The 26,166-nt window shown below is 46.8% G+C and overlaps 1 protein-coding gene across 1 annotated transcript; it reads left to right on the top strand.

The window, feature by feature from the left end:
* Nucleotides 1–11,723: 11,723 nt before the first annotated feature.
* LOC122542113 (urotensin-2 receptor-like) lies at nucleotides 11,724–24,210 on the top strand. The gene is made up of 2 exons (XM_043679499.1): nucleotides 11,724–12,029; nucleotides 22,890–24,210. The coding sequence occupies exon 2, from the start codon at nucleotides 22,949–22,951 to the stop codon at nucleotides 24,071–24,073; it is 1,125 nt and encodes a 374-aa protein (XP_043535434.1). The 5' UTR covers nucleotides 11,724–12,029; nucleotides 22,890–22,948; the 3' UTR covers nucleotides 24,074–24,210.
* Nucleotides 24,211–26,166: the final 1,956 nt, after the last annotated feature.

Consider the following 26,166-nt stretch of genomic DNA (forward strand, 5'->3'; position numbering starts at 1 on the left):
TCCCAACTCCTGTACTCAATACTCTGACCAATAAAGGAAAGCATACCAAACACCTTCTTCTCTATCCTATCTACCTGCAACTCCACTTTCAAGGAGCTATGAACCTGCACTCCAAGGTCTCTTTGTTCAGCTACACTCCCTAGGACCTTACCATTAAGTGTATAATTCCTGCTAAGATTTGCTTTTCCAAAATGTAACACGTCGCATTTATCTGAATTAAACTCCATCTGCCACTTCTCAGCCCATTGGCCCATCTGGTCAAGATCCCATTGTAATGTGAGGTAACCCTCTTCGCTGTCTGCTACCCTTCCAATTTTGGTGTCCTCTGCAAACTTACTAACCATACCTCCTAATATAAACCATTTATATAAATGGAGAAAACCAAGATCTGACAGTATCTTCTCTGGTGGAGGGAGATGACCGACTGGCCACAGTTGGGCAAGGGAGCAGGGCAATTCACTTGTGTGCCCCAGGATCAGTGATCCTACATCAACTAACACAATGAGATTAGATTAGATTCCCTACAGTGTGGAAACAGGCCCTTTGGCCCAACCAGTCCACACCCACACTCCAAAGAGTAACCCACCCAGACCCATTTCCCTCTGACTAATGTACCTAACACTACGGGCAATTTAGCACGACCAATTCACCTGACCTGCACATCTTTGGACTGTGGGAGGAAACCGGAGCACCCAGAGAAAACCAACAACGACACTGGGAGAATGTGCAAACTCCACACAGACAGTCACCCGAGGCTGGAATCAAACACGGGTCCCTGGTGCTGTGAGGCAGCAGTGCTAATCACTGAGCCACCGTGCCGCCCCACCAATGCAAGATACAGGCCAATGCTTTGTTATCACATCACAATTTGTGAGAAGCTTGCTGTACTTAAACCACCTGCATACGGAATCACAGAAGTGTTATGGCAAAGCAGGAGGCCACTGTGTCTGTGTCTGTGATGGCCGTTCGAATGAGCACCATTCCATAACATTCCATTGCATGGAACTTACACAATCTCCCCGTGTCTGCGTGGAGTTCCCCTGGGTGCTCTGGTTTCATCCCACAGTCCAAAGGTGTGCAGGTCAGGGAAAATTGGCCATGCTAAACTGCCCATAGTGTTTTGGGATGTGTAGGTTAGGTGCATTAGTCAGGGGTAAATATAGGGCAGTGAAATGGTCTGGGTGGATTACTCTTCAGAGGGTCAGTGTGGACTTGTTCGGCTGAAGGTCCTGTTTCCTGTATCAACAATATTCTGGAGCCTTGTCCCCACAGCCTTGCACCTTCTTTCTGTCCAATGCACTCTCAAATGTCCAAATGGACCCTGGGTCCCCCACACTTCCAGACCCATACATTACTGCAGCGATTACACCTCAAAACACTTCTGTGATTCTGTACAGAGCCACTTTATACACAGCAGGATCCCACAAACTGTGATGTGAAGTACTTTGGGGCAGTCTGAAGGCGCTATAAAAATGCAAGTTCTTCCTAATCTTTTCTCCGGTAGACAAATAATGGGCTTCAGTTTGGCTGCCCCCTCTCACCCATACCTGGGCCAACAGAGACAGTCGCTCAGAATGGTTGTCATCAATGGTGAGCACGTCCAGTAAACTGAGTGGAAAGGGATCGACTGGGTTAGGTTGCTGTTGGGAAAGCAGCTATGGACAGAATAAAGCAAATGACCTTTCAGAGTTCCGAACAAAGGATTCTCACAACCACACTTCAAAAAGAAATTAAACTAGAAGGAGGCCCTTCAGCCCATCATGTCTGTACCAGCCATGAAGCATCAAATCTGCACGAATCCCATTTCCCAGCACTTGTCCCATAGACGAGCACGCTGGGTGCAGATAATGATGTGTCACTGTTCACATACAAACTATTCAAGGTTCTGGGCAGAAGAATTAGAAAAGAAATTGTTATTGGACTTTTTCAGGCTGCACGAACAAAGGGATTGATGAAAGAGTTGGTGCATTAGGAAGAGTCACCCTTAAAGGGAGGGGGGAGAGAGGGAAGTGGAGAGATTTAGGGAGGATATTCCAGAGCTTAGCCCCCAAGCAGATATTGGCACAGTTGGCACACACTGTGCATTTAAAATCGGGAATCATAATGATGCACAGCACGGAAACAGACCCTTCAGGCTAACCCATCCATGCCGACCAGATATCCTAAATAAATCTAGTCCCATTTGCCAGCATTTGGTCCATATCCCTCCAAAACCCTTCCTAATCATATATCCATCCAGATGCCTTTTAAATGCTGTAATTGTACCAGCCTCCACCACTTCCTCTGGCAGCTCATTCCATACACGTACCACCCTCTGTGTGTAAAAGTTCCCCCTTAGGTCCCTTTTAAATCTTTCCCCTTTCACATTAAACCTATGCCCTCTAGTTCTGGCCTCTCCCCCACCCCAGGGAAAAGACCTTGTCTATTTACCCTATTCACATCCCTCATGACTTTATAAACCTCTATAAGGTCACCCCTCAGCCACTAACGCTCCAGGGAAAACAGCCCCAGCCTGTTCAGCCTCTCCCTGTAGCTCAGACCCTTCAACCCTGGCAGCATCCTTGTAAATCTTTTCTGAACACTTGCAAGTTTCACAATATCTTTCCTCGAGCATGGTTCTGTCATGACAAGAGATTAGAATTAGAGGCACTTGTGTCAGATTTAACCTGGGAGTGCTCGATGACAGAACCACGAATCTGAAATGTAAGACTTGAAACACCTCATCTTGGTAAGTACAAAACTTAACAGCAATATTGAAGGAGAAAAACATCATGTTTATAAGCTCAAAAGCAACTTATTGCATTCAATGAATACCCTTGAATTATTGCGGGGATTCACACTGAGACAGGTGAGTCAGAAATCACGAAGAGATGGGAGACAGCTTCATCAATGAAGCTCAAGCAGAGAACAATGTGAGGGCAAGAGGGGGGGAACATTACAGGACGCACTACAGAGAAGTCAGCTGTCAATGTCAGGACATCAGGAATCAAAATGCAAATATTGGAATTTCTCCTGATGCAGAGAGAGGATGTGCATTCCAGGATTAAAGAACTTCAAAAGCCATTCTTCCACACACACAGGACATTCCAAATAGTTTCACAGAATATTCATAACCTGTCATCGCTGTTGGTTATTTAGGAAACACAACAGGCAACACAGAGTGCCACACGGTCGGAGGATCAGTGCAGTGGGAGTGCCACACTGTCGGGGGGTCAGTGCTAAGGGAGCGCCACACTGTCAGAGGGTCAGTGCTGAGGGAGTGCCACACTGTCAGAGGGTCAGTGCTGAGGGAGTGCCACACTGTCGGAGGGTCAGTGCTGAGGGAGTTCCACACTCTCAGAGGGTCAGTGCTGACGGAACGTCACAACGTCAGAGGGTCAGTGCTGAGAGAGTGCTGCACTGTCAGAGGGTCAGTGCTGAGAGAGTGCCGCACTGTCGGAGGGTCAGTGCTGAGGGAGCGCCACACTGTCAGAGGGTCAGTGCTGAGGGAGTGCCGCACTGTCTAGGGGTCAGTGCTGAGGGAGTGCCGCACTGTCATAGGGTCATTGCTGAGAGAGTGCCGCACTGTCGGAGGGTCAGTGCTGAGGGAGTGCTGCACTGTCGGAGGGTCAGTACTGAGGGAGTGCCGCACTGTCGGAGGGTCAGTGCTGAGGGAGTGCCGCACTGTCGGAGGGTCAGTGCTGAGGGAGTGCCGCACTGTCGGAGAATCAGTGCTGAGGGAGTGCCAGTGCTGAGGGAGCGCCACACTGTTGGAGGGTCAGTGCTGAGGGAGCGCCACACTGTCGGACGGTCAGTTTCAGAGAGAGTGCTGCACTGTCAGAGGGTCAGTGCAGAGGGAGCGCCGCACAGTCAGAGAGTCATTGCTGAGGGAGTGCCGCACTGTCTAGGGGTCAGTGCTGAGGGAATGCCTAACAGTAGGAGGGTCAGTGCTGATGGAGTGCCACACTGTCAGAGGATCAGTGCTGAGGGAGTGCCGCACTGTCAGAGGGTCAGTGCTGAGGGAATGCCTCACTGTCAGAGGGTCAGTGCTGAGGGAGTGCCGCACTGTCAGAGGGTCAGTGCTGAGGGAATGCCGCACTGTCAGAGGGTCAGTGCTGAGGGAATGCCTCACTGTTGGAGGGTGATTACTGAGGGACCGCCGCACTATCCTGGATTAATATTCAACCTTTAGCTACCATCAGTCATAAGAAATCTTTACCAACCTGTCACAGGAGGAAATACCACTGACTCTGGGAAGGTAGACAGAAAATGCTGGAAATACTCAGTGAGTCTGGCTACATCGATGAAGAGAGCAATCAAGATTAACATATCAACACGATGAACCTTCTTCAAAGTTGAAAGGAAATGTTGGAATCATCACAGGTTTTGACCAGGTGAAGAGGGGTTGGTGGGAAACGAAAATGGAATTCTTTGCTTTGTAACTGTTCTGTCTCTCTCTCTCTCTCTCTCTCCCTCTCTGATTGTCTCTCTCTTCCTATCTGTTTCTCTCCCTCTCTGTCTCTCTGTCTTTCTCTCTCTCGCTCTCTCTCTATCACGTTCTCTCCCTCTCTTTCTCTCTCCCTCTTCCTCTCGCTCTTCTTCCAATGAAGCTGAAGGGAAATTTGAAGAACTTCAACTGCTCTTTCCATTGAGCACATTGTCACCTTCCAGACTCAACATGGCGGTTTGGCAGTTTTAGACCGCAATCTCTTCTGTCGCTTGTCTCTTTCTTTTCACGTATTTGGGTTGAATTCTCTGCTCTCTCGTGCTTTTGCCAACGTCTTGCAGCTGTTCATCATCCCATAGACTCAACTCACTCGAGGCAAACCTTTTGCCTCGTTCCTTTATTTTCTTGTCCCATCTCCATTCCCTCTGGCTCTGAATGACAGGCTCATCATTCATCGATGATTGATTGCTTCCTGTCTTCCATTCACTCCCTGAGCTTCCCTTTCATTCCTCGTCCCTTGTTTCCACTCGCTCACCACCTCTAGCATTTCCAAACTGTTCCCGGCTCTGATGGAAAGTCACAGAGCTGATACGTCACCAATAACTTTCACTCGCAACACGGACAGCACTCTCAACTTTTATCACGTTGCTGTTGGTAGGAGCTTTCTGTGGATAAACTAGCTACTGCCCTTTGGCACTGTAGGAAGGTCGCACCACAGAATGAGACCATTCAATCCCTTTGTATCCATGCTAGCCCTCTGCAGGTACAGTCGCACAAGCCATGCTTTCAGATAACGGTCTGGTTTTCCTTCGGAAACCTCAGTTCAACCACCACCACACTCTCAGACAGTTCATTCCAAATCCAGACCACTCACTGCATAAGAAAGGTTTCCCCATGTTGCTATTGTACCTTTTATTTGATCCTTTCACTAATGGGAACAATGCCTTCCCCTCTCCTTACCCAACAGTGAATGTTTTGGTGTAGAGAATCAGCCCCTATCCAGTCAATGAAAAAATAGGCTAAGGGGCTGAATGGCCACTGCATGTTTTACCCACCTTCCTGTGCCCAGACCTCATGATTTTGAATGCTTCTATCAAATCTCTTTTTGATCTCCTCCAAACGGAACGGCCTCAGTTTCTTCAAGCTATCCATGTCACTCAAATTAACCAGTCACACAGAACTCAAGTGTTGCTGAAAAAGAAGACACATTTTGTTGAAGCTTTGCCTCTGGCCCTCATCAGGATACTTTTGCAAGAATGCCAGTATAAAGGGGGAAACATCAGGACACTTGTGCAAGAATACCAACGTAAAGGGATAAAAATCAGGACACTTTTTGCAAGAATACCAATGCAAAGGGCAAAACATCAGGACACTCTTGTAAGAATACCAATGTGAGGGAGGGATTTGTACTGCACCAGTGGATAGGGCTGATTGGATAACAGGTAGACTCTGATTGTTAAAGGCATTAGGAATGTATCAGTTATTTATCAACAATTAGTAAAGTCCCTTTTCCCTCAAAGTATTCTTGTTAATCTTTTCTGCAGTCTGTGGTTGGACATGGTGGCTCAGTGGTTAGCACTGCTGCCTCATAGCACCAAGGACCTGGGTTTGATTCCACCCTTGGGTGACTGTGTCTGTGTGGAGTTTGCACATTCTCCCCATGTCTGCATGGGTTTCCTCATGTGCTCCGGTTTCCTCCCACAGTCCAAAGATATCCAAAGGGTGGATTGGCTATGCTAAATTACCCATCGTGTCCAGGGATGTGTGGGCGAGGTGGGTTAGCCATAGGAAGTGCAAGTATAGGGCTGGGGACGGGTGGGATGGTTCTCAGAGGGTCGGTGTGGACTCGATGGGCTGAATGGCCTGCTTCCACATTGTAGAGACCCTATGACTCTTAAGTTCAAAAATGTGCGAGTTAGGTGGATTGGTCATACTGAGATTGTCGATAATGTCCAAGGAGGTGTAAGCTAGTTGGATTAGCCATTGTAAGTGAAGGATATGGTAGGGGACTGGGTTTGGGTGATATGTTCTTCGGAGGGTCAGTGTAGACTCGATGGGCCGAATGGCCTCTTTCTGCACTGTAGGAATTCTATGATTCTCGAAAGTCTTCACTAGGCCCTAAGCTTTTTACTTTCTCACACCATGCCTCCATTTACAAAGCTTTATTAAGCTGCTTTCTCAGTCTGTCCCACCACCTTCCATCATTTGCGTACATATATCCACAGGGATCTCTGCTCCTCCACCCCCTTTAGATTTGTCCCCATTATCTTTTTTTTTATCTTGCTTCTCACCAAAGTGAGTCAACCAGCAAGAACACATCAAAAATGTCCTCTGTTGTCCGTAAAGAATTTTGCGAATACCTGAGGTTGTGGCAGGTGCTACATAAATGCAAATTCGCCTTCTGTCTACACGTTTGCTGCTAAAAAAAAGCCTGTAGCAGTAAACAGCACAGTGCTACCAAATTAAGAGGTTGTGGGAAAAACACGCTGACTCCCAATTTAACAAGCCAGCTTTTGCAGTTCAGTTCAGACAAACCACAGTTAGAGCAGTCAGTCTACAAATAAATGCAGAGGTCTTTGGTCTTTTTATAAGGACGTTTGGTGCATTCCTTTAACTCATGTTGCTACCAACTTGATTCACTCCTCTCAAACACATCCCTGATTCTGACACAGTTGCAAACAACTGCACACCAAATTGGGCTCTTGGGGCACAGTGGCAGTGTCCCTACCTTTCGGCCAGCAGGAACGGATTCAAGTCCCACCCAGGAGAAAGCGAGGACTGCAGAAGCTGGAGATCAGAGTCGAAGAGTGTGTTGCTGGAAAAGCACAGCAGGTCAGGCAGCATCCGAGGAGCAGGAGAGTCGACGTTTCGGGGCATACACCCTTCATCGGGAATGCCCACCTGCTCCAGGGGTGTGTTGTAACATTTCGGACCAGGATAAGTTGTAAAAATAAAATCTATTCTGACTACAACTGCATCCCAGAGCGACAAACTCAATTTGGGCACGCTCCCGGATACCTCATCTCTAAACAAACACTTCTTTCACATCATCACTAATAATTTGTTTTGTAAAGCGGTAGAGGTGGTGAAAGATTTTTTTTAATGGATGCCTATTGCGCCCCCCCCCCCCCACAATGGTTTCCCCTCCCCCAGCCCAAGGTTGTCACTAACTGGAGGTATCCTGGAGATCAGTCACCAATTCCAAGCAGTTCCAGGGCAATGCTGGGTGGTTGGCAAATCCTCAGTACTCAGCTGCCTTCCTATAACTTTGGCACCTTACACCATAACAACAACTGCATTTGTATAGCACTTTGAACAAATGAAAACATCCCAAGGTTCTTAATGGGAGTGCTGTTTGGACAAAATGTGACACCTTCCTTTATTCATAGAATCAATAGAATCTTCAGTAAAATTCACAGAATCTTCACACAGCACCTTCCAAACCCATGACCACTTCCATCTCGAAGGACAAGGGCAGCAGATCCATGGGAACACCACCCCACTGCAGTTTCCCCTCCGAGTCACTCACCATCCTGATTTGGAAATATATCACCGTTCCTTCAGTGTCACTGGGTCACAATCCTGGAATTCCCTCCTCAGGGCATTGTGGGTCCACCCCAGCACATGGACTGCAGTGGGTCAAGAAGGCAGCTCTCCCCCACCTTCTGAAGGGGCAACTAGGGACAGGCAATAAATGCTGGGCCCAGCCAGGGATGTCCACGTCCCACAAGTGAATAATTTTTTTTTAAAATCCCTGCAGTGTGGAAGCCGACCATTTGGCCCATCAAGTCCAATGCCCCCCAAATCTATCCCTGCATTTCCCATGGCTAACCCACCCAGCCTGCACATCCCTGGACATTATGGGTAATTTACCATGGCCAATCCACCCTAAGCTGCACATCTTTGGACTGTGGGAGGAAACCCACACAGACACGGGGAGAACATGCAAACTTCAGTTGCCCGAGGCTGGGAACGAACCTGGGTCTTTGGTGCCGTGAGGCAGTAGTGCTAACCACTGACCCACCATGCTGCCCCCTTTGTTGTTCTTTTCATGGAATGCAAGCATCACTGACAAGGCTAGAGTTTGTTGCCCAGCCTTAATTACCCCTTGCACTGAGTGGCCTGCTGGAACATTTCAGAGGGAAGTCGAGAGTCAACTATGTCACTGTCTGGAGTCACATGATGGCCAGGTCAGGTAAGGACTGCAGATTTCCCTCCCTAAAGGGCATTAATGAGCCAGGAATAGTTCTATGGTCCATGACAGAGATCAGCTTTTATATTCAATGTTTTATTAATGTTTTAATTAAATGCAAATTCCATTAACTGTCCCCACTCCCTAACCTTTGATGGTCTGCATTGCCCTTAATGGGATTTGCATAGAGTCACAGATGTACAGCATGGAAACAGACCCTTCGGTCCAACTCATCCAAGTTGACTAAATATCCCAAATTAATCTAGTCTCATTTGCCAGCACTTGGCCCATATCCCTCCAAACCCTTCCTATTCATATACCCCTCCCGGCGCCTTTTAAATGCTGTAATTGTACCAGCCACCACCACTTCCTCTGGCAGCTCATTCCATGCACGCACCACCCTCTACATGAAAAAGTTGCCTTTTAAATGTTGTATGTAAATTAATTGAATTGGAAAATGAGGTTTATTTACTGTTGGTGGTTAATAGATGACAAAATACCATGGGTGATTTGGTGATGATTGTGTGTAAGGGCTCTTTGGATGTAAAAGAGAAAACATAAATTCCACTAGGTGGGATTTGAACACTCATCTCTGTAGCATTGAACTAAATCTCAGGGTGGGTAGTGTAATGGTAAATTCACTGGATGAGCAGGATGAGGATGGGTTTAGAAGGATATGAGCCAAAAGCTGGCAAATGAAACTAGATTAATGTAGGACATCTTCGAGGAGAAAGTGAGGACTGCAGACGCTGGAGATCAGAGCTGAAAATGTGTTGCTGGAAAAGCACAGCAGGTCAGGCAGCATCCAAGAAGAAGGGCTCATGCCCGAAACGTCGATTCTCCTGCTCCTTGGATGCTGCCTGACCTGCTGCGCTTTTCCAGCAACACAATTTCAGCTCTAATGTAGGACATCTGTTCAGAATGGTTGCTAGTTCAGTGACTTTACCATTTCACTACCAGCCCCCTCTGACACTGAGTCACATTAGGAGTCACTACAAGAAGTGACCAAATGTTTAGTCAGAAGGTTAGGTTTTAATGCACATCAGAGAGAGAGATATAGAGAAACAAAGAGGTCACGTTGCAGCTCAAAACCCTGAGCACCTGAAATCGCAGTCAATCGTGATGGAGTAATTAAACTTGAGAATGTACAAGAATGCAGAGTTGGAGGGGCGAAGCGTGGGGCCGGGCCATGGAGGGATCTTAACACGAGGGTGGGAATTTTTAAAATGGAGGCAGCCTGGTCTCCAGATTCCAGCCAATGTCACTGACACAGATTTTCAATGTGATGCGTGGGAGCTCTCTCTCCACAAAATGGCTGCCATCATCTACAACAGTGAGTGTACCTCAAAATGTAGTTGACCTGCTGAAAAACATTTGCCTTGTCCAGGTACCCGGAACGGAAGAACATACTCAGTAGGGGCAGGAGTAGAGTGGAGAGTGTGTTGCTGGAAAAGCACAGCAGGTCAGGCAGCATCTGAGGAGCAGGATGCTGCCTGACCTGCTGTGCTTTTCTAGCAACACTCTCTCAACTCTGATCTCCAGCATCTGCAGACCTCACTGTCTCCCAGGGACAGGAGTAGGCCATTCAGCCCCTCACATTTGTCCTACTATTCTATAAGATCATGGCTGATCTGCCCCAGGACTCAACAGCTATCTTGTGTCAACTCCTAAAAGCCCACAATTCCCCGATATTTCAACAATCTCCCCCCTCTTTCAATACTTTTAATGATCTAGCCTCCACAAATCTGTAGGGGGTATTATGACACATGTTCACTATCTTCCGATAGAAATGAGTGTTTCTTTATTCTGGAACGGTGTTCCCTAGTTTGAGAGTCCTCCATTCGCGGAAACATCTCCCCTGCATCGAGCGCGTCAAAGCCCTCTCATGTTTCAAGAGGATTGTGTCACATTCTTCTGAACTCTGGTAGATATAAGTCCAATCTGTCTTGCTGCTCTCGAAAGGTCAATCCCTTCATCCCAACAATGAAAGAATGGGTCGCACAGTACCTCAGTGCCTAGGACTGCTGCCTCACAGTGCCAGGGGCCCGGGTTCGACTCCACCCTTGTCCTCCCCATGTCTGCATGGGTTCCCTCTGGGTCCTTGGGTTTCCTCCCACAGTCCAAAGATATGAAGGGTAGCCATGGGAAATCGTCCCACAGTGTCCGGGGATGTACAGGGTGGGTGGGTTAGTCATGGGAAATGCGGGCTGGATCCAGGTGGGATGTTCTTCACCAGGTTGGTATGAGCTGAATGTTGTGCTTCCACGCTGTAGGGATTTGATTCTATGAATCTCTTCTGATCTGCCTCCAATGTCAGTACATCCTTTCTTAAAAAAAAGGCACCAAAACTGCAGTCAGTACTCCAGGTGAGGCCTCACTCACACACCCTGTACACTTGTAACAAGACCTGCCCACTTTTAAACTCCAACCTACTCGCAGTGAAGGCTGAACAGATGGCGCTACGTAAATTCTAGTAGGCGAGATTAGCCTGTTCCTGTTGATGAACATGAGGGATTGGAAACAAGAAGGAAAAGTGTGTGAGAAACGGAAAAAGGGAGAGTGTTAAGACCAAAAAGACAAAGTAAACAAGAGCTATGTTGGACTGGAAAGGTATAAAGCAAAGGTGGAATTTCACTGGGCAGGAGTCGATGACAGGCCGACAGCGCATCCCGTTATTTTTCTCATGTAGATGTTGGGATTAGTGTCTGGGGGCTGTGGTCAGCTGACAAAACCATCAGCTGGAACCCAGCAGAACAGAATGTGGGAGAAAGCAGGAGAGGGCGAGAGTGTGTGTGAGTGAGACAGGGAAAGAGTGAGGGAAGGAGAGAGACGGAACAGGCAGAAAGGGGAAAGAGAGAAGGAGAACAGGGAGACAGGGGTGGGAAAGAAAGAGGGGAAGAGAGTCAGAGAGGAGATCTGACAGTGAGTGAAGGAGAGAGGGATTGAGCAAGTACAGAAGAGGAGAACAAGGGACAGGGTGAGAAAGGGAGTGGGGGGGGCAAGAGAAAAAGACAGAGAGAGGGTGGAAACAGGGAGGGCAAAAAAAGAGAATGATTGAGGTGGGGGAGGAGAGAAGGTGAGGACACAGATAACAGGATAAATAGAGTGTTTGGGCTGGAGACAGGACCAGTCCTCATTGTAACAACGTACCCAGCCTTGGGCTCTCTGTTCAATACGGATTACGTAACTGATGAGAAACTCATTATTTGATTATCAGTGTTCAGCTGAGAGACAGCTGGAAAGTAGAGAATCTCATTGACAAAAGATTGAGACAACCATACGCAGATTTGCAGGCTGCACATGTTCCTTTGCAGATCAAAGCTCTTTAATTCAGGATCAAACCAGGAGGACTGCACGAACTGACCAGGAACAGGGAGGTGCAGCCATGATCAGCTACAACACTGGATCAGTGTAAGGTTGAGTCAATATTTTCTATTTATGATCAATTTATGTATTAAGCTTTCCTGTCCTGTTGTGCCTTTAATCATCTTTGACCTCCCTCTCCAGTTCCACGGTGGCTCAGTGTTGAGCACTGCTGCCTCCCACCGCCTGGGATTCCAGCCTCGGTGACTGTCTGGGTGGAGTTTGCACATTCTCCCTGTGTCTGTGTGGGTTTCCTCCCACAGTCCAGAGATGTGCAGGTTAGGGTGAACTGGCAATGGGAAATTGCCCATAGTGTTCAGGGATGTGCATTGGTCGGGGGTAAATATAGGATAATGGGGAATGGGTCTGGGTGGGTAACTCTTCGGTGTGGACTTGTTGGGCCAAAGGGCCTGTTTCCAGACTGTAGGGAATCTATTATGACTAGTGTTTCCAAAGTAGACAGGCAAGAGGCTGGAAAGATTATTGTCTCCATGCTCCCTAATCCTGGGTGTACATCACTCTTTGGGTGGCTGTTCGTCCCCACTCCATGGGATGTGTTAACAGGCTAGCTCACTACATGAGGCCTCAGTGAGCAGCCACACACAAACATCACTGATTTACTGTGCCTCAGGAACAGCACAGCGCTACCTCTGTTACTGACTGATGTACTCAGTACAGACTGGGCACTCAGCAAATTCCAACTTTAACACAAATGTTCATCCGCATTCCCTATACTGTGACAATGACTGTACCTCCACAGGACCTCATTGGCTGTAAAAAAAAATAGGATTGTGAGCTTGTAACAGGTGCTATAGCAATGAAGTTTCTTTCTCCATAAACTTCACCCGGCTCAAAGAGTAAACGTTTGAGCTATTTCTCATCTGACCGGAAACTCAGAACAGACTCTCGATGAAGTGTACAGCCAAAACACTTGGAAACTTTTTAAAAACATTTGGATGTTTGAAAAGGTTGAAGCTTTTCTCCAGATGAATGAATCAAACTTCTGACTAGCCTTCCTTACCCATAATTACTTTGTGATCATTCGTCTATCCCACTGCTCTCTGCCAGCTTCTGTCCCTCAAGAAACCTCCTCTCACCTCACACTCTGCATGTCCGTCCCCACATCCCGCCCTGTATCACATCCCATTCATCAAGTGCTCCGCGACTCCTCCAATTTAAAATTCTTATCAAAGAACAATATCGCCCAGGAACAGGCCCTCGGCTCTCCAAGCCTGTGCCAACACATTATCCTAGTATTGACCCCTTTCTCTCCATCTCCGTCACCTCTCACATCTTTACAAAACTCCGTTATGAAAGTGAACATGGACATTTGTGAGTGTCCCTCCAAGCCTCCCCCCGGCCACTCGTTTGCTCGCTGTCCCACACCATGGGGCTCACTCTCATGCTTCCTTCAGAGAGCACTTGATGACTGCACAACATCTTTAGAGGACCTCACATGGTCAGCATGGAGAGATTGTTTCCCACTGTGGGATATTCTAGGACAAGAGGACGTCATCTCAGAATGACACAGTGCACATTTAAGACAGAGCTGAGGAGGTTTTTTTTTTTTTAGATTACTTACAGTGTGGAAACAGGCCCTTCGGCCCAACAAGTCCACACCGACCCGCAACCCACCCATACCCCTACATTTACCCCAACACTACGGGCAATTTAGCATGGCCAATTCACCTGACCCGCACATCTTTTGGACTGTGGGAGGAAACCGGAGCACCCGGAGGAAACCCACGCAAGAGAAGAGTGAATCAAGAGTAGAACAGCTTAATTTTTGTTTGTCATTTCTACCATATACAACTGATACAGTAAAAATAAGGCAGTGTTCCTCCAGGACAGAGGGTGTTACATGGACAGCACAAACTACACACTCGTACACAGCATAAAGTGCCTAAGAAGTGCAAAGCAAGTTACAGTGCAACAGAGAAACGATGAATAATAGACAATTTACTAGCAGCAATTCAAGTCATGCAGAGAGTTTCAGATGGGAAAGAGTCTGATCATACAGTGTTAAGGAGCGTGATGGCTTGGGGGAGGCAACTGTTGCACATTCTGGCTGTGAGAGACTGAATGCTCCTGTATCTTCTGCCAGATGGCAGGAGGGAGAAGACTTTGAGTGAGGGAATTGTGGGGTCTTCCACAGTGCTCTTAGCCTTTTGGATGCAGCGTGTGGTGTAAATGTCTGTAATGGAGGGGAGAGAGACTCTGATGATCCTCTCAGCCATCCTCACGATCTGTTGTAGGGTCTTAAGATCCAAGACGGTGCAATTCCTGACCCAGGCAGTGATGCAGCAACTCAAGGTACTCTCAATGAACCCTCTGCAGAATGTGGTGGGGATGAGGGGGTTGGAGTGGGCTTTCCTCAACCTACACAGTAAGTAGAGATGCTGCTGGGCTTTCTTGGCTATGGAGCTGGTGTTGAGGGACCAGGTGAGATTCTCCACCAGGTGGACACCAAGGCATTTGATGCTCTTCACAATCTCCACAGGGGAGCTGTCGATGTCCAGCAGAGAGTGATCGCTCCGTTCCCTCGTGAAGTCAACAACTATCTCTTTCATCTTTTCCACGTTCAGAGACAGGTTGTTGGCTCTGCAACAGTCCGATAGCCACTGCACCTCCTCTCTGTATGCTGACTGGTCATTCCTGCTGATGAGACCCACTACAGTCGTGTCATCAGCGAACGTGATGATGCGATTCGAGCTGTGTATCGCTGCACAGTCGGGTGTCAGCGGGGTGAACAGCTTCTGTGGAATTCTTTACGGTTGAGGTTGGCCCATGAAGTATATTCAAGGCTGAGACAGACAGGTGTTTAGTCAGGAAGGGTTACAGGGAAATGGCAGGAAAGTGGGAGTTGAGGATTATCAGATCAGCCATGATCCCAATGAATGGTGGAGCAAACTCGATGGGCTGAATGGCCTACCTCAGCTCATTTGTGTAATGGGCCAAGCTTTACATAGAAACATAGAAGACAAGGAACAGGAGGAGGCCATATAACCCCACTCACCCGAACGGTAATCTGACTGAAACCTAGTCTCTTGTTCTCCTGCTGACGTCAGACGTAGCCTCAACCATAAATCGTAGTTTGTATATTAAACAAATCAGGGGACAGAGATTAAGCAACATCTAAAACAAAACCAGAACAATTATGGAATTAGTTTTGCTAAAGGTAGGAAACCTGGGTTAATGTTTTAAGTGATGACATAGAACAGTAAAGCACAGTACAGGCCCTTCGGCCCTCAATATTGTGCTGACCTTTTATCCTACTCTAAGATCACACTAACCCACTTACCCCACTGATCTTTTATTGGAACCACAAACTGAAGGTACAAAGAGGTACAAAGAGATCATTTCCCCTGGTTTATTTGGGGCTTTGGTGTATATTAGATAAACCAGCCATTGTATATCTCTCCCAGTTCTCATTTCTGATGAAATCACACAGGGAACTGAAGTACACACAATAAACCAATAAAACGACCCAGCTGATGGATTACCGAGCGGTGGTGTACATTTCCAAAGGAGCTGAACAGAGGAATTGAGGGAGAGAGTGTGACAGAATGAAAGAGAAAGCCGTAGGAAGAAACATGGAAGAGGCCACGAGGAGGGAGAGAAAGGAGAGCAGAGTGTGAAACTGTAAGACCAAAGGAGACAGCAAGAGGGAGGGGGAATGGATTTGGGGAGAAAGACGTTAAGAAGCAACATTCTGATCAGCCTCATAAAAATAAAATCATAGAGTACTTACAGTGTGGAAACAGGCCATTCAGCCCAAGAAGTTCATACTGACCCTCCAAAGAGTAGCCCACCCAAAACCCATTTTCCTCCCCTATTAGTCTACATTTACCTCTGACTAATACACCTAGACATCCCCAAACACTACAGGTAATTTCCCATGGCCAATCCACCCTCACCTGCATATCTTTGGACTGTAGGAGGAAACCACACAGACGCGGGGAGAATGTGCAAAACTCCACACAGACAGTCACCCGAGGCTGGAATCAAACCTGGGTCCCTGGTGCTGTGAGACAGCAGTGCTAACCACTAAGCCACCAGGTATAAAGGCCTCAGCTTGTGTGACTTAGGAGCTCAAATCTTAATATCATCCTCCAACCACATATGGCATTAAATCAGACAATCTTAAAATCCCTAGAGTGTGGAAGAAGGCCATTCAGCCCATTGAGCCTGCAATGACCCTCTGAAAAGTATCCTCCCACAACCACCACTCCCACCCACCCCACCCTATAACCTTGTATTTCCTATGGCTCATCTACCTAACCTACACACATATAAAATCACGTGGGGTATGGATAGGGTGAATAGCCAAGGTCTTTTCCCCAGGGGAGGGGAGTCCAAAGCTACAGGACATGGTTTAAGGTGAGAGGGGAAAGATTTAAAAGGAACCGAAGGGGCAGCTTTTTCACGCAGAGGGTGGTGCGTGAATGGAATGAGCTGCCAGAGGAAGTGATGGAGACTGGTACAATTACAACATTTAAAAGGTATCTGGATGGGTATATGAATAGGAAGGGTTTAGAGGGTTATGGGCCAAATGATGGCAAATGGGACTAGATTAACTTAGGATATCTGGTCAACATGGATGAGTTGGACCAAAGGGTCTGTTTCCATGCTGCACATCTCTATGACTCTACTATCCCACTTCCTCCCACTGGGTTAGCTCCAAATCATTACAATGACACTGCTCTACCTTGAGGTCTTGTTCTCTGTTTCATTGATGCTCTGTAACTACAAAGCTGTAAAATAGAAAGCTTTTTATTCAGAGCTTCCACCTCACTGAGGCAGCTTCAGGTCAATCCAAGGACCTGCTGTGAAAACCCTGCTCGCATATTGACAGCTGTAGCCATTTCCAGCAGTGGGGACAATGTTTGAAAACAATCCAACAATGTTTAAAAAAAGGTGCCCGCCCCCATCTTCCCAAGCTTAACCAACCCTTTAAAAATATTCCAGGTATTTTCCCAAAAATGGATCATTTCTCCATTGGCGGGGAGGGGTCTGTGATTTTCTGTGAGCCTGATTTTGTTAAAATCCGTCCATTCATTTTACACACCAATTGTAAGTAAGCAAACAAGCTAACAGTGGTGAAAACATTACTTCTGCTGCCCTCCTTCAGGGCTAGAAGGTAAAGTTTACTCAGCTTGGAACAGCAATGCATATAGTTGACTTCTCCATTCCCATTCTCACCCTATGCCCAGACAGGAGCCATAAGACCATTTAGTATAGGAGCAGAATGAGGCCATTCGGCCCATTGAGTCTGCTCTGCCATTTGATCGTGGCTGATTTCTTTCTCAACCCCATTTTTCTGCTTTCTCCCCGTAACCCGTTACCCCCTTACTAATCAAGAACCTATCTATCTATCTACCTACACTGAATGACTTGGCCTCCACAACCCTCTGAGACAATGGGTTCCACAGACTCCCCACCCTCTATCAGAAGAAATTCCTCTTCATCTCAGTTTTAAAGGGTCGTCCCTTCACCTTGAGGCTGTGCCCTCGAGTCCCAGTCTCTCCTATTGGTGGAACCATCTTCTACACATCCACTCTACCCTAGCCCCTCAGTATGCTGTAGGTTTCAAACCATATACCCCCCCCCCCACATCGTTCTAAACTCCAGACCCAGAGTTCTCAACCACTCCTAATTTGACAACTCCTTCATCCCTTGAAAACTTCCTCTAAAGCCAGGACAAACTTCATTAGATACTGGAGATGACACCAGTAGTCAAATGTGGAGGCCCTGGACTCAATGCTTCTATGGACAACTCATTCATCCAGACTAGTAGAGAGACTCAACATTGTAATTTTAAAAGACAATGCTGAGAAACAAAATGCATTACAGTTTGTTAATGTCACGGTAATTTAACAGCATCGCTTTGCATTTAGCTTCCTGATGGAACATTTCCAATGGAGTTATGCAGCGACAGATCATTATGATTCAGTAAAGAGCTGTCTGTGACGGAGGACTTGTACTGACACACTTGGTTAAACCTCATTTGATTAAATTTTGGATGTTCAGTCAGTCAGGATTGGTTGAGAGTCAGGGGCCACACAACATGAGCTCAGCTGTCTTGGTGTACACTCAAATTCTTGCCTAACAAGAGATTGTTTAGCATTTATCTCCAGGAGTATGGTGAGGCTGGTACACTTATGACATTTGAAAGGCATCTGGATGAGTACATGATTAGGAAGGGTTTAGAGGGATATGGGCCAAATGCTGGCAAATGGGACTGGCTCAGATTGGGGATACCTGGTCAGCATGGACGAATTAAACTGAAGAGTCCTTTTCCGTGCTGTATGACTCTCTGTCTCAGTGATTGCCAAGAGAGCCGACAACACTCCAAGCTTCATTCTTCTCTCCTCCCAAGCCAGAGGAACAGCTCTGTCAGAGAGACAGCGTGCACAGGGACAAATGGCAGGACAGGGAAAAGATAGAGGAATGGGTCTAAGGGATGCCCTCTATCTAACCCTGTGTTGGGTAGCACGGTGGCTTAATGGTTAGCACTGCTGCCTCACAGCACCAGGGTCCCAGGTTCGATTCCAGCCTCAGGCGTGTGAAGTTTGCACATTCTCCCTGTCTCTGTGTGGGTTTCCTCCCACAATCCAAAGATGTGCAGGTCAGGTGAATTGGCCATACTAAATTGCCCACAGTATTAGGTGCATTAGTCAGAGGGAAATGGGTCTAAATAAATTATTCTTCAGAGGGTCGGTGTGGACTGGTTGGGCCAAATGGCCTGCTTCCACATTGTAAGGAATCTAATCTTGGCCGTGTCCTGGGAGTGTTTAATGGGGGACAGTGTATAGGGAGCTTTATCCTGTCCTGGGAATGTTTGAAGGTGGACAGTGTAGAGGGAGTTTTACTCTGTATCAAACCCCGTACTGTCCCTGTCCTGGAGGTTTTTGGTGGTGACCATTTCATTGATAATGAAGGTGAAAATACAACCCATAAAACAGACGGATTGAAGTTCTGAGTTCCAATCTGTACTCTGTTATGGACTAGGCCAGACCACTCAAAACAAGCAAGCAGCCCAGATCATAATTTGCAATAAGTGTACAGTGAAAATTACTCAGTAAGTTTGCTTGACTACCAGGTTTTAAAACAGATTAAAATTTATTCACAAAACTACAAAATGGGACACAAAGAACCCCTACAGAACTCAGTCTATCCAAACTAGACTTAATTATGCTGTTCTGAATATACACAACAGTCCCAATGAGCAAACCCCCTTAAACACAATAAAAATGAAACAAAGGCTTACAGGTTGAAGTTAGAAGGACAGAAGGAGAGAGAGTTAAGTAGCCTGTTTCCACACAGCCCACAGCTGAACTCCCAAACTAGTTCTGAACTGAGTTGCTCAGCTTAACTTCAGTTTCCAGGACTGGCCACTCACATTTCATTATACAGGTCACTTCTAAACATAAATGCTTTGGCCTAAAGTCTCATCTGTTTGCATTTAAACTAAAGGCCTCTCAATACCCTTTTGTCTTTGTACCAAACCTAGCCGTTTTGGAGCCCGGAGTGTTTTACCACCCCTCTGAAAAGAAAATCAAGGACACAGTATCCTTGAGAAAAGGACCAGCTTTTAGGGAAAAGGACCAGTTTTGTGACACCTGTATCTTTACCGGTTTCAATTCTGGCATGAATTAGAATTCCATTGAGATGAACCAAGGCTCCCTCAAGGTGACAGCATCTCCATTCACTCAACTAACAGCCCAGTGATGAATCCCCATTTAGCAACATCTCCATGTGACAGAATTTCTCCACGGAAACAGACATGTGAAAGACCAGAGCAAATGTCAATAATTGGTCACAATCTCTGTATAAACAGCAGGATTTCTGCTTGCTAACATAATGAACAAACCAGTCCCAATGTTGCTCTGAGCTTTCTGATCTTGTGCGGTGTATCAGTTATTGGAATAAATCTTTTCTGAATTCTGATGTTTTCTCCCAATCATATTGAATGAATCAGCCATCTGCATTTCTGACATGTACACGTTTGGTGGTTTCTCACTTTTAGAAGACTCCCTACAGTGTGGGAACAGGCCATTTTGCCCACACTAACTCTAAGTAGCATCCCACCCAGACTTACCCCCATACCCCATCCCTGCAAATTCGCATTTCCCATGGCTGATCCACTTAACCTACACATCCCTGGACACTATGAGCAATTTAGCATGGCCAATCAACCAAACCTGTACATCTTTGGACTGTGAAAGGAAACCAGAGTACCTACACAGACACGGGGAAGGGGGGGGGGGATCATGCAAACTCCACACGAACAGTTACCTGAGGGTAGAATCGAACCCGGTTTTCTGGTGCTGTGTGGCAGCAGTGCTAACCACTGATCCACCGAAATGAGATGTACGTTATAGAAGCACATGAAATAGAAGAACAGATTAGGCAAACTGCAACGTTAGGATTAGGGTCTGTCTGTTCAAACTGGTGCTGGACAAATAAAGCCCTGTAACAGACACGTTCATTTGATGAGTGACCAACACTTGGAATAATTATAGGAAAGATATTCTTCAGGAAACCATGTAATAATATGATTGGGGATGTGGGATTTTCTTTCGACATTGATGGGCCAAAGATTTCCCTTCAAATCACTGACACTTAGGCTGCAGAATGCTGCTCACAATTCATTCATGGAAATACCAAGCCAGTATTTACAGCTCATTCCCCAACAGGCCTGGAGAAGGTGGTGGTGAGCTGCCATCATGAAGCTCTGTAGATTATTTGGTGTAGACACCCCCTCAGTGTGGTTAGGAAGGATTTTGACCCAGGGACACTGAGGAACACTGATAGTGTTCTATGTCAGAAAGTGTGGGTTCGGAGGGCAAACCGCACTGGCTAACAGAAGCTCGATTGTGTCATTTTATATTCAGAAACCTCCAACCCTCAACCCACCCTCGATTAGCACAATCCAAGGAATTGGAAAGGAATGTTAAATTGCTGTACAGTTGAGCTTGCAGTATTTAAAGGAAAACTAAAGACATTGCTGAAGCTTTAAACATTAGGTCAAGAAGACACAACAACATCTCTTCTTCTTCAGGAAGCTATGGAAATTCAGCATGTTCCTAAGGACCCTCACTAACTTTTATAGATGCACCACAGAAAGCATTCTATCCAGATGCATCATGGCTTGGTATAGCAACTGCTCTACTCAGGACCGTAAGAAACCGCAGAGTTGTGAACCCAGCCCAGTCCATCACAGAAGCCAACCTGCCATCCACTGACTCCATCCACACTTCGCACTGCCTCGGAAAGGCAGCCAACATCAAAGGCCCCACCGCCCTCAACCCGGTGATAATCTCTTCCACCGCCTTCCATCAGGCACAAGATATAGAAGCTTTAACACACAGACCAACAGGTTCAGGAACAACGTCTTCCCCACTGTTGTTAGACTTCTGAATGGACCTCTCAAATTTCAAATCTAATGTTGATCTCGTGCTTTGTGCACCTTCTCTGCAGCCGTAACCTTATATCCCTAGCTCTGTCTGTGTGGAGTTTGCACATTCTCCCCATGTCTGCGTGGGTTTCCTCCGGGTGCTCTGGTTTCCTCCCACAATCCAAAGATGCGCAGGTCAGGTGAATTGGCCATGCTAAATTGCCCGTAGTGTTCAGTGCATTAGTCAGGGGTAAATACAAGGCTGGGGAATGGGTCTGGGTGGGTTACTCTTTGGAGGGTCAGTGTGGACTTTTTGGCCCCAAGGGCCCGTTTCCACACTGTCGGGAATCTAATCTAATCTAATCTAATCTGTTCGATCACCCAATGACCATTGTATGGTACGATCTACCTGCTCACAAACCAGAGCTCTTCCCCGTACCTAGCTATATGTGACAGCAATAAATCAAATCAAATCAGGTGGCTGTGCCATTAAGATCATCTTAAATACTGCAACAAGGACAGCTCAATTCTCGAACAGATGGGCACAGTCACTGATCTAAGAGGGATCACACCAGGCAGGTGGCCAAACAAGGGTCAGGAGATGGAGGCATTAAATCTTGAGATGGAGGATGTCACACCTGGGTCAACTTGACCCAAAATCATTGACAAAGCTAGGACTGCTCTTTGCTTCAGGAGTGCGTATAGGGAAGGAAGTGAAATTATAGTGGGGAGGTAGTTATGTAGTGGCCATGCCACTGGACAGAGCAAACACAGAATGTTGGAGAAACTCAGCAGGTCTGGCAGCATCTATGGACAGAGAGAAACAGAGACAACATTTTGATTCCAGTATGACTCTTCCTCTGTCCACAGAGGCTGCTAGTCCTCTGCAGAGTTTCTGATTTTTGTTACAGATTTCCAGCAGGATTTTGCTTTTACTATAGTAATCGCGAATCTCAGGTTAATGCTCTGGGCATGGTTTGGAGGTGCCAGTGTTTGACTAGGAGTGGACAAAGTCAGAAGTCACATGAGCGCTGCTCCTTTGTCAGCTGACACACCTGAAGGGGCAACACTCCGTATGCTTGGGATTTCAAATAACCTGTTGGACTACAACCAAGTATCATGTGACTAGTGACTAATGCTCTGGGGACACTAACAGATGGTGGAATTTGAACTTGATAAAATCTGGAATAAAAAGCTGGTTAAATTGCAACCATGTGCTTTCCATCAATTGGTATTCAAAACTCACCTCACTCACTTAACACCCTTTAGGGACGGATATCTGCCATCCATACCCAGTCTGGCCTACATGTCACTCCAAGCCAACAGCAGCGGGGTTGACTCTTAACTGCCCTCTGGGAAATGAGGGAACAGGCAATAAATATTGGCCAAATATTCAACCTCCCATGAAAGAACAAAACAAAAATTTTAAAAAAAGGTACACATAAGAAGAGACAACCAAAGAAATTTTGAACTAATTGAAATAAAATATATTGTGCATTCTTTTCCAGGTGGGATAGCAGGAAGAGAAAGATGTTTTAAAAACTCTCGCACCAAACAGAGACACAAAATGGAGAGTGTTGAGAATGGCCATCTCACAAAAGGCAACCTGAGCAGTAATTCGTCCCTTCCAGGTCCGGGTAATGTAAATGAGGTCCTGATTACCACACTCCTCGGGGTGATCCTAACCATGATGTGTGTCTGTGGCACGCTTGGCAACATCTACATGTTGGCGATCGCCATCCGATCAATCAAGTCTGCCGGGTCCATGTACGTTTATATTGCCAACCTGGCACTGGCTGACCTTCTGTACTTGCTCACCATCCCTTTTGTGGTGTGCACGTACTTTGCCAGAGACTGGTACTTTGGGGAGATTGGCTGCAGGTTCCTCCTCAGCCTGGACCTCCTGACCATGCACGCCAGCATTTTCATCCTCACGGCCATGAGTGTTGAACGATACAGGGCTGTGACCTCACCCCTGGCCAGCCAGGCTACAAAAATGTGCCGAAGGATGATTACTGTTGCCATTTGGTCATTGTCGTGCGTCCTGACCTTGCCAATGATGATTATGATCCATTTACGAGAGACCATCAGCCCTTCAGGGTCAACAAAGAGGATTTGCTTCCCAACGTGGAGTCCTGATGCCTACAAAACGTATCTCACCATTTTATTCAATACCAGCATTTTATCTCCAGGCATTGTCATTGGATACCTATACATCCGGTTGGCACAAGCTTACTGGCTTTCAGGGAGAATGGTTCTGGACACTAGGAACCGTACTCTAAAGCAGAAGGTCCTGTACATGACTTTTAGCATCATCTTGTTATACTGGGCGTGCTTTCTGCCATTTTGGGTTTGGCAATTGGTGAAACTGTACACGCACGAAACACTGAGCTTGACACCTCTGGTACAAATGTACATCAATTTCTGTGTGACCTGCCTGACTTACAGTAACAGCTGCATCAACCCGTTCCTGTATGTGTTACTCACCAAGAACTACAAGGAGTACATGGCACACCGCGGCAGAACTTCCACTGAGCGAGCCACCTTCAAAAGGGGGGCAAAGGAACAGTCACGGGTCCAAAAGGTCAACTGCCCAAAGGGGCACAACCAGAACTGCTCCAGCCAGAGCGGCAGGAGAGAGATCACACAGCAGGGTCTATGTTGGCCTCAACAAGCCATTCTCAAGAAATGAGTTGCCCCCAAGGTACCATGGTCTTATCTTTGTGTATTCTGGAGCAAGTCTTTGATAGACGATGGTAACAGAACTTGGAGACAGCCCATTTAGCTCCTCGAACCTGTTCAGTCATTGTTCTACCAGACCTTGTCTGATCTTCATGCCACCTCCGTCTCACCTCTGAAATTCTCAAACCTTTCTCTCTCTCTCTCTCTCTCTCTCTCATTTAGTTGGCTAGACAACTGGTTAGTGGTTGTAAGTGAGTACTGCAGATGCTGGAGATTAGAACGGTGATGGAAAAGCACAACGTTTTAGGCAAAAGCCCTTCATCAGGAAAGGGCTTCACCATTCCTGATGAAGACCTTTTGCCTGAAACTTTGGTTTTCCTGCTCCTCGGGTGCTGCCTGACCTGCTGTGCTTTTCCAGCACCGCTCTGGGCTGGTTAGTGGTGTTCACAGCGTGGGTTCAATTCCTACACCCACTGAGGTTACCTGAAGGACTCTCTCCTCAATCTCTCCCCTCACCTGAGGTATGGTGATCCTCAGGTTAAATCAACATCAGTCCTCTCTCTCTCTCTCTCTCTAACAGAAGTAGCTATATGGTCCTCTGGGACTATGATGACATTTACCCTGATGATATAGTTAAAATCTCAGCATTAAAGTTTTCAACAAGGCCCCAGTCTCAGACCCAAGCTTTTATAGGGAGAGAGTTCCAGATTCCTACTCCCCTCTGTGAGGAGGTGCTTCTAGTCATCACCCCTGAACAGACTGGATCAGGTATTAGGATTCCCATGCCCTTCCTGTCTATTCCACACTCTCCCACACCCCCAACCCAAATTAACGAATGGTCATCGGATCTGATCAGATCGCCCTCATGTACGTCTCTGAATGACTAACACTTTACTCCTGCTGCATTAAGGCATCCTGAGGATGTGAAAGATGCTCTACGTGAATGCGGATTTGTTCTTTCTGTCCTGCTTTGCAAATTTATTGCAAGGCATCAGAAAGAGGTTTCAGCTACGTCGCTGGCAGAAGACAGCTCATAGAATCCAAGTTTCTAAACTCCAAATTAAAAGAGAACCATTTGCAGGCCATTCGGCCCAATTGCTCTATGCTGGTGTTTAGACTCCCCACAAGCTTCTTCCCACCCTTCACTTCAGCTCGCCCCTTCCGAAGACCATCTGATTCCATTCTCCCTCATGTTGACCCAGATTCCTCACCGATACAGTTCACCTTGGGCACTCCCTGTGGGAGTGAGTTCCATTTCCTGCTGCTCTCTGAAGGAAAGATTTGCTTCAGAATTTCCGATTCAATTTCTGACTGACTGCCCTGTAATCCTGGCCTTTAGCTTCACAACTGGAGCGATTTTCTCTGTTTGGCCCCAATCAAATTTTTAAAGACCTCAATTACATCCCCTCTCGGTTCGAGAGAAATGGGCCCAGTCGGCGTCATCAGAATCTCAGGTTTCTGCTACAGTTCTTCGGACTCCCCTCTGTATCCTGTCTTTACATTAACATGGACACCAGCTCTGTGCACAGTTCTGAGGCTAGCCAAGGTTATTAAAAAAACTTCAATTAGTATTAGAAACAATGTGAAACTGGAACTAGCCAAGGGTAAGCCAATCCTGCTCCTTGGATGCTGCCTGACCTGCTGCACTTTTCCAGCAACACATTTTCAGCTCTGATCTCCAGCATCTGCAGTCCTCACTTTCTCCTCGAAGATTTTAACCTACTGCGAATCCTCTTGCAAGAATGCCTTCCTTGAAGAAGCTCTCTTCCTCCCTCTACAAGGAATTCAGTGAGTCCCTCTCTCACTGCACACCCCAGGTACCTATCGCATTTCCAACACCCCCCCACCAAGTCCCTCCTCTCTACCTTTTATCTTAGCCTGCTGGACACACGTTCCTCATTCCTGAAGAAGGGCTCATGCCCGAAACGTCGATTCTCCTGCTCCTTGGATACTGCCTGACCAGCTGCACTTTTCCAGCAACATATTTTCAGCTAAACCAATAAAGAGCAAACCAAAAACCACTACTCTGCCTGTCAGTTGAATTTGATCCAGTTACTCCACCTTCTTCCAGGGCATCTTTTGGAAGCATCTGAAGGGAACACT

The sequence above is a fragment of the Chiloscyllium plagiosum genome, chromosome 39 (genome assembly GCF_004010195.1).
Source record: "Chiloscyllium plagiosum isolate BGI_BamShark_2017 chromosome 39, ASM401019v2, whole genome shotgun sequence".
Lineage (NCBI taxonomy): Eukaryota > Metazoa > Chordata > Chondrichthyes > Orectolobiformes > Hemiscylliidae > Chiloscyllium > Chiloscyllium plagiosum.

Excerpts from the sequence above, each read along its gene's own strand:
- LOC122542113 (XM_043679499.1), top strand. The coding sequence starts at position 22,949 with ATGGAGAGTGTTGAGAATGGCCATCTCACAAAAGGCAACCTGAGCAGT.